Source organism: Chamaea fasciata, unplaced genomic scaffold (genome assembly GCF_029207755.1).
Source record: "Chamaea fasciata isolate MVZ Bird 193981 ecotype frontalis unplaced genomic scaffold, bChaFas1.0.hap1 SCAF_9, whole genome shotgun sequence".
Taxonomy (NCBI): Eukaryota; Metazoa; Chordata; class Aves; order Passeriformes; family Sylviidae; genus Chamaea; species Chamaea fasciata.
The window spans coordinates 31981093-31995116 of NW_027094094.1; the positions used below are offsets into that span (position 1 = coordinate 31981093).

At 45.8% G+C, this 14024-nt stretch overlaps 1 protein-coding gene across 2 annotated transcripts in view; it reads right to left on the reverse strand.

Annotated features, from left to right (window-relative positions):
* PRKG1 (protein kinase cGMP-dependent 1) overlaps positions 1-14024 on the reverse strand; it is a 365655-nt gene that overhangs the window by 296971 nt on the left and 54660 nt on the right. For both annotated transcript variants that reach the window (XM_066191714.1, XM_066191713.1), the window contains exon 2: positions 10419-10585. In XM_066191714.1, coding sequence (XP_066047811.1) covers positions 10419-10585 — 167 coding nt within the window. The remainder of the gene's footprint in view (positions 1-10418; positions 10586-14024) is intronic.

The window sequence follows — 14024 nt, forward strand, 5'->3', positions numbered from 1 at the left end:
ACAGATCGGTTTCATCACTTATTCAGGGGGAACAAGAGCTCAGTGAGAGTGTTTAACCCTTAACCTGTTTAGACATCAGTAACCCTAAGGAATGGCGATTTATCCATTCCATGGGCCCTGCACAGGGAGGACCTGGAGCTGCTGGAGAGAGGCCAAGGGAGGCACCAGGATGAGCAGAGGGATGGAGCAGCTCTGCTGGGAAGCAAGGCTGGGAGAGCTGGGATTGTTCAGCCTGGAGAGGAGAAGCTTTGGGGTGACCCAACTGTGGCCTCTCAGTGCCTGAAGGAGCTGCAGGAAACATGGAGAGAGACTCTTTCCAAGGGATGGAGGAACAGGACAACGGGAATGATTTCCCACTGCCAGAGGGCAGGGATGGATGGGATATTGGGAAGGAATTGTTCCCTGGGAGGGTGGGCAGGCCCTGGCACAGGGTGCCCAGAGCAGCTGTGGCTGCCCCTGGATCCCTGGAAGGGTCCAAGGCCAGGTTGGACTTTGGGGTTTGGAGCAGCCTGGGACAGTGGAAGGTGTCCCTTTGAGGTCCCTTCCATGCTCCTTCCTGCCTTGGCCCGATCAGCCCTGAACAGTCCTCGGGGGAAGTCCCCACATCCATATCCCATTCCACACTCCATTGCCTCCCATCAGCTTTCATTTACTGTGAGATTTTATGTTCTGCTTTGGCCCCAGCTCTCATTCTCTTTTTTTCAGCTGCCTTGTTTGAGGCCAGAGCACGAAGGAAAGGTTTCACTTACTGCTCATCCTTCTCTGGTAAATAACAACATTAAACAGAGCATGGAGACAGCAGCTCGGTGACAGATGGGGCTGTGCTGCTTTGTGTCACCCAAGGACCTGGCTCGGAATGCTAACACATGGAAATCACCCGGCTGCGGAACTGGGAAGCAAATCTGGGGAACAGGAAGAGGGATAAAGAGCTCCAGCCCTGCTTTTTTTGTCAGCTAAATCAGAGGCTTTCCTGGAAATGTTTGAGGGCAGGTTGGAGCAGCCTGGGATAGTGGAAGGTGTTCCTGCCCGTGGCAGGGAATGAGATGTTCTGTATGGTCCCTCCCAGCCCAAACCGTTCCCGGATCTCAGATTTATTTTGCCAAAACCAAACAGAAAACTGAGATTCCCATTAAAATTTAAATGGCAAAGCTACACAAGAAGCTGTTGGGACTTCTCAGCCCCTTGATCTTCCCAACCACCACCTAAAGCTCCTGAGGAAACCCAAATGTTTTTTGTTCCAGTCGACAGAGCACAAGAGCAGGAAATAAATGATCCTCCCAGCAGCAATGATGAGCAAAGTAAGTTCTGCAGTCTTAAATGTGTTCTGCAGTGTTAAATATGTTCAGCCAAGTGAGGTCTGTGAAAAAGGCCTGGTTTTTCCAAGAAGGAAAACAATGTCCTGGAGAGGGCTGACAAATGATAATAAGCTGAGGCTGCTGGTGGAAAGCAGAAAATAAACTTCCTTTCTTTTCATTCATCATCCAGGCAGGTCCACTAGTCCCCCCCAGATGAACATTCCCAAGGACATCTCCTTCTCTTATCTTGTACTAACCCAAGAACAAAATTATTCCTTGTTTAAAAAAATGATCTTCCATGGGTTTATTCAGTCCAAATCTGAACACAGGAACGCAGCGTTAAATGCAGATCTCTGGAGGTGGTTCTCATTTTAGGGCACATTGACCAGTTGGCTCTAAAAAAAAATTCTATCCTGAGACCTGACACTTGGGGATTTTCCTCAGCCACAGTGAAATTTTTACCCCATGGGTTACTAGAAACCTCCAGGGATCACTGGAAAAACTTCAATTTCAATGGTGATGTCAGTTTTCCATCTTACTTCTGCCAAATTCATCCTAAACTTTGGGCTGGGAGGATTTTTAAAGCTCATCTCATTGCACAATCCCATGCTAGGTGCTCTGGGATGACCCTGCTGGAGCAGGGATGTGGCACCACATGTTCCTTCCACCCTGACTTGTCCCGTGATCCTAAAGGCAGCAGGGCTTTGGCACAGCCAGTTCCTACCTTTAATCCACATTACAACTGGACTTCCCATTTCTGAGGGGAATAACTGTCACAAGAGAACTGGGCAAAAGAAGACAGTGTTTTGGGCTGAAAACTCGGGGAGGGGGGAAGTCTTATTTAAGTCAGATTTCACATAGCTATAAACAAACACCTTATAAAACCCCTGGACCTTTCTATCCCCCCAAAAAAGTAATAAGAGGAAAGAGCTGGAAGCAGAAGAACCAGAAACAAAATATACAATTAACTTTAGGAAGCCTGTGAAGTTACACATCACTACCAGTAAAAACAATTTAAAAAACCCCACATTCCAGGCAGAAAATGACTTCAAGTTACCTCCTACTCCAAGATAAGAATTTACAGAGTTTCAGCGGTGATAAAGAGTCCCTTGTGGGGCTCCACTGGAAGGATGGGGCTGCAAACTACACCCCAGGATTATTGCTTTTCCAGATCTGCAGCATCTCCAATCCCAGCTGCTGCTGCTATTTAGAATATGAGAAAGCTCACCCACTGTTATTTCATGTTCTGGTGGCTCCACAAAATAGCTTTTGCAGGCAGCACCGAGAGGTTATGAAAATATTTAGCACAAGGATGGCAAACATCTTATTTTTATTAGTTTTTCCATCTTAAATCCAACGTGTTCTGAGTGCATTTAATTATCATCTGTGCCTGGATGTGCGAGGAGCAGCAGCTGCTGGGATACACTGTAATTTCCATTATTTTAGATAAATACAGTGCAAACATTGAACTGACATTTTGATTTGTTTCCTAAGAGCAGAATTCTCATTTTTCCCCCCAACCCATCTGCCAGGGCTCCAAAGAAGCTGCAGATCAGGACCCCGCACATCAAAGCACAGGAAAAATCAGAAAACTTTGCCAAATAATGCAATGCAAACAAATCCCTGCCCCCCTCCCAGTTTTATCCTTTTGTTTGGATTTATTCTCAGACCTGTCTCTGTCAAACTTCTGGGCGGCACAAAGCCTTGGCCACGGAAATCCATGGGAGGTTTTTCCCACCAGAAAAAAAAAGGAGAAGAAACTTCCATGGAGAAGAAAATGCAGGAAATGTTCTCATGAGCTTTCCCTGGGGTGAAGAGACATTCAACCAAGGTGAAGTGTTTAAGGAACGTGGAAAAGTTCCCTGGGACTCAGAGGAATGGTTTCCCCCATTTCACCCATTCCTGCCTGGAATAACAGTGATGAGGTCACTACTCAGCAACTCTTTAGGATGAGCTCCTACAGGAAACTCTGCAGGATTCCAGATGAACCTAGAGCTGAACCCTTCCAGCTCGGGCTATTCTGTATTTGTGCAATTCTGACCCAGTCTCTCTCTCCTTCCCCTTCCCAAAACTGGCGATTTTGAGCTCCCTCCCCAGAACCAAGAGCAGAAACAAAGGGCACGGAGCTCCCATGGTCTGATTATTTTTGTAGATGAGTCTTCCAAGCAAACAAGGAGCCCAAAGCCAGCGGAGCCCACGCAAAGGGAGTCTTCCCTTTACTGGTCCTTTAATGATAGTTTGGAATTTTTCTATCTGCACGCACAGCCTGAGTTACAGAGCCCTGGAGTTGAGGGGGCATGGCCAAAGGTCAGAGCCCAGGCTCCTCCATGTTCACTGCTGGGCTGAAAAGTCCTTTTATTTCACATTTCACTTGTGGGAGCCGCAACAAAAGGGAGTCATGGAACAGCGTGGGGGGACAAGAAAGACACTTGTGCCTCCCTTTCCAGCCGCTATTATTAATAAAATGAATGAGGCTTTATCTCCCCAATTTCTTTGGTAAATAAAACCCCCTTCACCACAAAGCAGCCTTCGCACAACTGCTGAGCAGTACAAAAATCAATGGCACATCAGCTCTGATCTTATGCAGAGGAAAAACCCTCTATAATTACATTTGTCATCCAGTAGGAACTGTTTTGGAAGAGGTTACACCTATCTCCTGTTCTCCCTGGAGAGGGGAAGATGGATATCTGGCTGCCTGGGGATGAACCAGGTTGTAGGAAAGCATTTACAGAATAATTTATCTGTTTGATAAACTCCGAGTACTCCTCCCCGGCAATGAATTCTTTCAGCTTTTGCCAAGGCTGCCCCAGTTTTGTGTCAGTACCACACTGCGGAAGGACTCAGAGAGGCTCAGGTAATGATTAGAGGAATGGAAAGAGGAGTAAATCACTGTGAATAGGAGCAGATCCCGAAGAAAGCCGGGCATTCACTGGGAAAATGAAAGGAATTCTCAGGTCAGCTCGACACTCAAACTTCTACAGCCCTGCAGAAGAACCTGCCAGCAGGGCCCTCTCATGCAATTCCAACAGGAATTTGTGCTGGCAGCAGGACACAGACACCAGACTTAGCTGTTTGGGGGATTTATATCTGTATAAATCATCAAAGACCCTCCAGTCCCTCCTCTCCTCTGCCAGTCCAGCAACACCTTCACAAGTTTGGGAACTCTGAAGTCATCAGTCCCAGCTTGGATTTCATTTTCTTCTCCTTCCCACCAAATATTGGCTTAGTTAAGCAGAGGTTAAGTTTTTCCTTGCTGAAAAGGGGCGACTTCACCATTATTTCTTATTTCATTTTAAGTGCTAAGGCTTAGATCTGCAGATTTAAAAATAACCGCTGTATCCAGAATATCAAACCACATCTGTCATGAGCCCAATCATCCTTTCATATCCCATTTCATCTCATGAACATTTCATGAAGTAAGTACGAGAAATGTTTAATTCCCCATCACTAATATGGGTAAATAATACTCTTGGAAGAGTTAATTATTAAGACACCGTAAAATTAAAATAACGAGCTGATAACAGCGAAAGATTTGCATTCCATTGCCCTGGGTTTGGCAGGACAATCCAATTTCTCCAAGAGACAGGAAACCCATGAATCCTGCAGGATTCCAGAGACGAACAGAGGGGGGGCCGAAAAAACCCCCAGATCTGACTCCTGCCCAACCCTGCAATACCAGGATGAAGGACACAAAAATGAATAGTACAAAAGCACATGAAACAGGAGAGCAAAGAGAAAACTGCTGCCACAGGACATTCTCCCAAACCCCAGGGGAAGTCCTGGGAAAGGCAGGCTCCTTGGAAGACGGCAATTTGTTGGCAGGCTCTGCAGAAATTTCCACATTGCCATGATTTCTAAATGATTCCTTTCCACACTGAGCTCCTCTGGGCACTGAGTTAATGCTCCCCAATCTCCAGAGCCAACATCTGTGCAGTGGGATGCTGCCTTGGACATCTGCTTGGACAGCAGGTCCAGACCCCTCCAGAGGAGGTTCAGAGGCTCAGGTAGGGCCCAAAACAAGGCAGAACAAGTCCTGGAAGCAGAATGGCCCCAGTTGTGTTGGAAAAGCCCAGACTGCAATGGATGCTGTTGTCATCACCCTTCACAGTGCCCCTGGGAGATGCAGACAGGTGGGAGTTAGAAACGTTATCAGGTATATCCTTGGGAAAAGCACTCCAAACTGTCTGGTCCTACACCAGGAAGGACTTTCCTGGAGGAAGCCCAGCAGGGACAGTATTTTTGGACACACAGGACAAACTACACCGTGCAGCCAGGAAAGCCCCACCTGCAGGGGCTCAGCTCCAACTCTCCAGGTGTGACCCCAGAGCATGACAGTGACCCAGAACACCCCAGCACACACAGAGTTCAGCCAAACCTGTGCCAGGGCCTGCCCACCCTCTCAGGGAACAATTCCTTCCCAAGATCACATCCACCCCTGCCCTCTGGCAGTGGGAAGCCATTCCCTGTGTCCTGTCCCTCCATCCCTTGTCCCCAGTCCCTCTCCAGCTCTCCTGGAGCCCCTTTAGGCCCTGGCAGGGGCTCTGAGCTCTCCCTGGAGCCTTCTCTTCTCCAGATGAACAGCCCTAGCTCTCCCAGCCTTTCCTTCCAGTAGGGCTGCTCCATCCCTTGGATCATTTGTGCTCCTTAAATCCAAAACAGGTCTCCATTCCCCACAATTTTTTCATTTTAAAGTATCAGTCCCACCAAGCCGTTTCCCTTGAGAGGAGGAGGAGGAGGATGTGACTCACGAGACCCTACAAGGGAATTAATCCTGTTAAATCATATCCACAGAAAGAGAGGAAAGAAGGGTCAGAGGGAGGGGACACAAAGACTGAACGCAGCACTGGGGATGACTGTGGTGACCCTGGGGGCAAAGCAGGGCACTGCCCAGGTGGGAAGAGCCAACAGGAGGGAAAAGGGAGACGTGGGAAGTGAGAAGTGTCAGTGCCGACACACTGAGGATGAATCCTTGGGGCAGAGGCTGTGCAGGCAGAAGGCAGTGAGGTGATGATGCCTGGGGGAACACAGACAACATCCATGTGCCTGCTTTGCTTGGGATTCAACCCCCAGAGAGTCCCAAAGGAGCATTTCACCCCTCTGAGGCCCCATGGAAGGGCTGTCACGGCCTCCCATTTGCCCGTGCAGTTCAAATGGCCACACAGACCTTGTTTGGCTTCCCTTATCAACACGCAGCTCCACGTCCAGGCAGATCCCCCAGCTTCCAGGAATACACTGCTTCCCAGGACTCCCAGAAACCCATGTTCCCATGAGTAATCACTGTTAGATCCTTCCTTTGGAGGAGCTACCAAGAAGGAAGCGAGGGACAAAGTCACCTTTAAAAATAAAAGGCAAATCCCCACGACTGAAGGCAAAAATGAAAGGAAATTTCAGAGGAGAGGGAAAACTACTAAAACAGGGGCTGGGGGAAGCATGGGCTGGTTCTTTAAAAGGTGCTTCTTCTCTTTCCATGCCTGTAGAAGCAGGAGCACACAGGGATATTTCCTCCCTCAAGTTCTCCAGGCATGTGCGGAGGTGCAGCCTCAGAATCCATTTGCAGCACACACTGCCAATACAAAACCATGAGCCACAAAAGGGTTAATCCAAGGAACTCTCCCTTCCCTTGTGCCACTCAATTTTTTCTTCCATGTTTCATGGGAATGACACCAACCCCCAAGGGAGGACTTCATTACTAAAGGTGTAAGTTGCATTACTATTTACACCTTTATTACTATTTACTCTTTATTACTAGAGTTTCGGGGGAGCAAAAAAAAACACGAGAATATCTGTTTATTCACGGGAGAGCCTCAAACCTGGACCTTATGACCTGATGTTCTCCACAGGATCTCCCTGCCCTAATCCACCCTCTGACCACCTGCAGCCGAGTGGCTCGGCCAGAGGAAACATTTGGGGTCGGAGGTGGGGATATCCCATTGATCCGGCGTCCACGCACAGCCCCAGCCTGTCAACGCCGCCCAGCTCTGAGGTGGAGCTCTCTGAAAACACCTCTCCAGGCTGCCACGTTTTTCAAATTCGCTTTCAGCAAAATTTTAGCAGTGTTGTGAAGTCAGCAAATGCCAACCTGCAAAACTACTGCTTGGAAAATGTTTGGGTTTTTTTCCCTTAATGAAAAAAAAATATTGGAGGTAGCAGACTCATTTATGATTAATTAACAAGAACTTTTTTTTTTTTATTGCTCTAAAAACCCTCAATTTAAAGACAAATTATCTGTTGGATCCCTTTATTTCATTCCAGAGCAGCAAACTTTCTCCCAGGAAAGGGAATATAGCCAATAAATAAGTTTCTTTTCCTCTCACAATTGTTTTCCCTGCAGAGCCAAGAGTTCCAGTGGGGAGTGTAGTTTCATCACTCATCTCCCTTTTCATTCCCAGTCTCTCAGCCTGGAGGAATATTCCCGCTGGAGGTGGGAACAGCAGGGATGTTTAATGCTGCCAGCAATCTCAGCCCCGATGGATACTTGTCACATCACAAACACATTCATTCCCACCTTCAAACCACAGCTGTAAGGGAAATTTTTTGGTGTTGCTCAAGGTTTAGGGCACTTCTTGACCCATTTCAGTTAATAACAAAAAGTTCAGGGGGTTTCTTGCTACATTTTGAACACAAGGGAATCAAGGGGTGTTCCCAGAGGGCTGAAGGAACAGCACAGGCAGGGTGAAGCCAGAGAAAGAGAACGTTTTAAAGAATAGGATGTGGGGCCAGCACCTGAAAACCTGAACCAGGGGCCCTCATATCCCTAGAGGTGGGAATTTGGCCAGCAAGACACGGACTGTGGCTGAAATCACCCCAGAATACAAAAAAATTATTTTAAAATGCTTATTAGACTTATTAAAAGCAAAGAAGCTCCAAATTCAGGATTCTGCTTGCTGAGAAATTTCAACTTCAGCTCCTGACTCACAGCTCTGGTTTTTCTCGCTACCATCTCAAAAAAGAGCAAGAGCCCAAGTAAGGAAGGAAAAAGGAATTAACGGAAGGAGGACAGCATTTATTTGATTTTTGAGAAAACACCTCTCAGTAATACTCAAAGAGGGGTCTCTCTAGCAGAGTTTTGCAAAGAACAGAGTTTTTATTTGGGTTTATTGTGTTAATAATTGAGAGGACACAGAATGATAAACCAAAATGAACTCTCATAACCATAAGCCCAACCTATTTGATAATGTCCTCTCCCATTTCCATGACTTTATCATCACTCATTGCATTATGTCTAAACATAGACAATAAACTCTCCATAATTGGGTTTGCAAAGCATTATGCATATTTAGGGAGCTATCTAAATAACCTTAAATTAAGTTACAAAGCCAAGGGAAGAGCCAAGTCGTGCCCTCACACACACACACAGGGCTGCCAGGGGAACATGGAAAAACTCAAGTACCCAAAAAAACATAGTATTTGTATTTGACGCACATTTGTCGCACACTCATCACCACGTGGCCATCTGATAAATAATATCTGATTAATAATATCATTTTATCACATAAATATGATAAAATCTATCAGCACTAATGGGTTATCTGGCTACCAAGCCATGCTCAATACCCCAAACCATGCTGGAAACAGTTCTGCCCCTAAATCTCCCCCAGAATCCTCTCCAGGGAGTGGGAAGAGGCTGAGCAGGAGATAAATACACCCCGATTCCAACATATCCTGTTCTCAGTATTTGTTTTTTTTCCAAGGAACAGCATGGAACACAACATCCCAAAAGCAGCCAGGCAGCAAAAACCCCATGAGCAAACCTCTGGTGTGGGGTGAATTTGGGAAGTGAGCACAGAACTGCACAGTGCAAATCCTCCGCGTTTCCACTTGGAAGAAAATGCTATTCAAGGATTATGTTAAAGTAGCTTTTTATCACCAACAGAACAGATTCTGCACCTCAAAGTGGTCTCTGTTGTCCAGAGGACTGAAAACCTTAAATCTTTCCACGCAGCGCTGGGGGTGGGAACACATAATTCACAGAGAAACCATTTCAATATGCAAAATTCAAAACTGTGAAAAACTAGAGGAATAAAACCTGTGCCTTGAGAAAGGACTTAACCTTAAAAGGACAGAAGCTTCAAGTTGTTTTGGGAAAGCAGTGAAGAGTATTTGCAACTATACAGCATGAGGAATTTGGCAGGAAAGCTTGTTTAAAAGGATGGCTTGCTGCCTTGGAAAGATTTTTGTTTAAAAGAACAATTTAAGATATTAAAATATAGATGGGCAAGCGAAAAACCTCCACTCCCCTTAGGTGTTATCTGACCAAAATGTATGAGTCCCCCAGATAGTTCTGGTGAGGAGCAAGAGGAATTTGATAAGCTTTTATCCACTGTGGTTCTAAATCACACCAGGAAGTAATTCAGGGATATTTCCCTCAGAACTCAGATCAGCCACTCTGAGGAGAGGGATGCTGGATTGCACACAAGGTTTGATCCAGCTCAGTAACTCTGACAGCTGACATGCACTTTCTTAAAAATAAAAAGCACAAATACACACGAAATATGCTTATTTTGACACGTGGAGAGTGAGAGAACCTGGAAGATGACAACATCAAACACAAGGAGCTGGGATTTTGGAAAGGCAGAGCATTGGCAACATCTGTTGGAAGATTTTTACAAAGCTGAGCACACCCTGCTCTGGTGTTCCCTGAGAAACCCCAGCACAGCCTGTGACAAAGCACAGGTGCTGCATTTCCTTTGTGCCCAGGATGCACCAACACCATTTTCCATCCTCCCAAGCACAGCTCCTGAGGAGAGCCTCACGTGCTCCACCAACATTTACACCTGGGAGGACGCCGTGACCACGTTCTCCCCGTTCCACAGTCACTTCCCATCTCCACAGCACCATTCCTTCTGTTAAAATCCTCACTTATCCAGCAAACCATCGCCTCCAAGCACAGGAACTCTGCTTAGGGGAGGTTTATTCCAGTGCAGGGTTAACAGCTTTCACCTCCTTTCTTTACCCAGGCAGGCACACAAATCCAGGCAGAATTTTCCAGGCAAAAGCAGTCCCACACAATTTTTAAGCAACCATATTTAGACAACCTCTTTCTCTCGAAACGGTTTTTCCCACAAAAGTTTTTGTCTCGAAGTGTTGAAAAAAAGGAAGAAATAAGATCTTTCCCAACCCTACCTTCCATGACGTAGACCAAGGAACCCACATCTCCCTCCTTGATGATGCAGCTGTCCTTGCCATACTCCACGGGGTACATACAATCCACAATCTCCTGGATCTGGGACAATTCCAGGTTCTTCATGAAGTCATTGTCAAGGATCGCTTCCTTTATTAGCTCCTTGGACCTGGGGCACAAATGAATTTAAAAAAAAAAAAAAAATCAGTGTTTTCCCTAAAAATGTGCAGAGAAGTCAAAAAAATTACAGAGATGTGAACTTGAAATTGTTTTTCTGTAAATAAGCTTGAGACGTGTCCAGCATTGAAATAAAAATAGATTTTGTGGAGTTGCAAAATCCTCTTTTAGCTACAAGTTTCACATCTACAATGACAGAGCTACTTGGAATATCTTCCATACACGAAACTGAAAGGAAGCACAAACAAGAAGGTAACGGATTTATTACTTTGTTTATTATATTTTCTATTAATTACACAAACTGAAGCACACCAAAGGGTGACACTGCACGAATTCTCTGAGGCTTTATAACATAATCACTACAGGAGGCATTTGGCACAAAATCCCTAAAGCCACTTGTGCAGGTGGGACAACTGAGAATGTTAAATCCTGCTCTAGACCAGAACTAAAGCTCCTAAAACACCTCGAGGCTGGAAGAGCAGCTCCTCAGCCCTTCATTCCTCACCCTGGGGGCTGAGCTGTTGGCAGCTCCCTGCAGAGCCTGAGCAGTCAGAAGGCTTTCAGCTGCTGGAAAGATGAACATGAAACGAGGTTTTCAAAGAAAAACACTTTAATGGGTCACGTCTTCTTGAAAAAGAGCCAAACTGACTCTTTTTGAGTCTTGAGGAGACCCAAACCAGCCCAGCCTTGGGGGACACATGGTCCTTGCAGAGGGTAAGAGGCAGCTCGGGGTTCCACCCACTGCAGAGCCAGCTCAGTGGTGTTTAAGATTCTTTTTATTCCTTGTAGAGATTATTTTATTCCTTTGATAGTTTTGAGGTTATTTCAACCCATCTCATTCCACTGGGCATCAGAGGCCACCAGAAAGTGACCCTGCTGAAGGGCCAGAGGGGACAGGACCAGGCTGCCCCAAAACCACTCCTGAGAGTTGGGATCCACCTTCGCACCAATCCCTGACTGCCACCCCAGCCCCTCCTGTGTGCAAATGAGGACTCCCAGGAAAACCTGCACCTGGGGGATGTCTGCCTTTCGGCAAAGCTGGGGATCTGTAAGGTTGACCAGGTGCTGCATAACCCAAATTTCCTCACCAATGCTTTCCCTGCTCTGCCTTGATTCAGCTCTTGACTGCTCTGCTGGTCTCAGCCACCCCAAATCCTGGAACATCTATGCTCATTATCAGTGTTGCCCAACTGCCCACCAAAGAAAGCCAAATTAAAGCCTTTGTGTTCATAATGTCATCCTGCATTCCTATTCCAGGCATTTATTTCATTCCAAGGCTCCAAATTTATTTCGTTTCTACTTACTCAAGTCAGGCTTTCAAGTGGAATTGCTGCAAGAATACCTAAAAAGACTGTGAGAATTCCTGCCCCAAGTCAAACTTCCCTCTGGATGTAGAGATCCCCAGCACAAAACAATGCTCTCTTTGTTGGAAATGAACACGGGAAAGGATTTGAGGAGGAGTTGAGGGGAAATTTGGTCCAAACAACAGCAAAAGAACAGGAAAACTCAGCTGGACTCAATAAGCTTAAAGGTCTTTTTCAACCTGTATGATTCTAGCTTGGGGAGAAGCAGCAAAACAAACCCAAGATGAACAAATTTAGGGAATTCAAGAGCATAATAATATTATCAAAGTTGTATTATTAATAATATTATATGGTATCAGATGTGTAAGAGAATATCTGAACCACCTGCTTCAGCCTCTGTCCTCAACTCAGGAATATCAGAGCAAGCTCAGGGGCCCCCCTGAGTCATCCAAACCCTTTGAACCACCCCACAAAATACACCATCATGAAGGAAAACACATCGGCTGGGACATCAGTGAAACACAGCTTCATCTCTGCACCCTAAAATTAAATACCCACAGGGAAAGGGCTGGATAATAACTCAGTCATGGTTGAATGTGAGCAAAATAGGCTTTATTAGTCGGGATAATTGGTTAAGATGAGACTTTGACTACAAAGCCTGTGAGAAAAGCACCTCCAGCTGCCCTTAAACAGAGCTGGCTGGAGGAGCAAAACCACCCTGCAAGCCAGCTGCTTATTTATGAGAGTATTTCATAGAATCCCAGACTGCTTTGGGTTGGAAAAAAACCTTAAAAATCCTCCCACCCCTCCCACCACAGACTAAACCACCCTTCATCGTTTGGGAGCTCCAAACCCTTCCAGCAGGAAATATTCCATCCATCTTTTAGGATCAAGGAAGAAAAAAAAAAGCTGAGTTTGACATCCTTGAAAACGAGTTGATACTAAAAATACAATGTCAGAGCTACAAGCAGAGCTCTTCTATTGTTCCCTGCGAGAGAATATTCGTCACTCTTAATAATTCAGAAAAATTATTCATGCGCTGTGGCTTGCCAGTCCCACACACTCCTGAATGCCAGGCCTTCAGCAACTTCCACGTTATTTTATTATGATTATTATTATTGGCTTTTCTTTCCCCTGTAATTCACAGGTGCCATTTCAGATAAATAGGCTTTTTTTTCTATTGTGTTTATTCTTATGTACAATCCTAGGTGGGAAAAGCCCTCCCAGGTCACCAGGTGCCCTATCCCCCCCACCTTGTCACCAGCCCAGGAACAACCTCAAAGCACACGAATTAACTCCTAGTTCCCAATTATTCCTTAACAAATGCTGCTCCAAACCATGCCATTCCTTCATCATCACCATTATTTCAAAACAGCAGCTATCCCACACATGTGAATACAGGAATCTACCCGGTAATAAAGAATAAAAAGTATTTTAAATGGTTAAAAAAAAATCACGCTCCTGCCACAGTAAGTGCTTTAAACAAGACACAGCTGTTGCATTACCTCTTGTTTTCCAACAGCATTTCTGCTGTACTTTCTGGTTCAGGTTTCTAATAGGAACAAGGCACAAACAAAATAACCTACAACATTTGTGAGGCAGCAGGACTGCTTCCAAATGAGCTTGTCTGAAGGAGGAGGTTTTCCATGAATACTTCCTTAGCACTGGAGTGAATGTCTGTGCCTTCAGAGGGTCACTCGGAGTAGAAAGCAGTTATTGCCATCCTTCCTCTCCAGAGCAAGCAGCCTGGCACCAAGCCATCCCTGTTTTCCTGAAAGATTAATGACCAAATGTGCTGGAGACTTGATGAAGAGTTTAAAAAGAGGGCACAATCCTCTGCGATACATCCTGTCCCAAATCAGTTTAGGCCCATCACAGTAATTAATAAGGCAACAGGAGGAAGAAGCTAATTGCATTCGAATTTGCAGAAGTCATGCAAAAAAGAACCTTAACAGGTCGCCTACAAATACACTTAATGCATAAAAACCTGCTTGTGCTGCCTCTCAGGGGCCAAGCACACAGAGAAGTGTCCGTGTACACACCTCCCAGTGCTGTACTGGGGGTGCTCTGCCCCCCCAGCCCCGCCAGAGCCAGCCAACAGCATCCCCAAAACAAGCCGAAGAAATT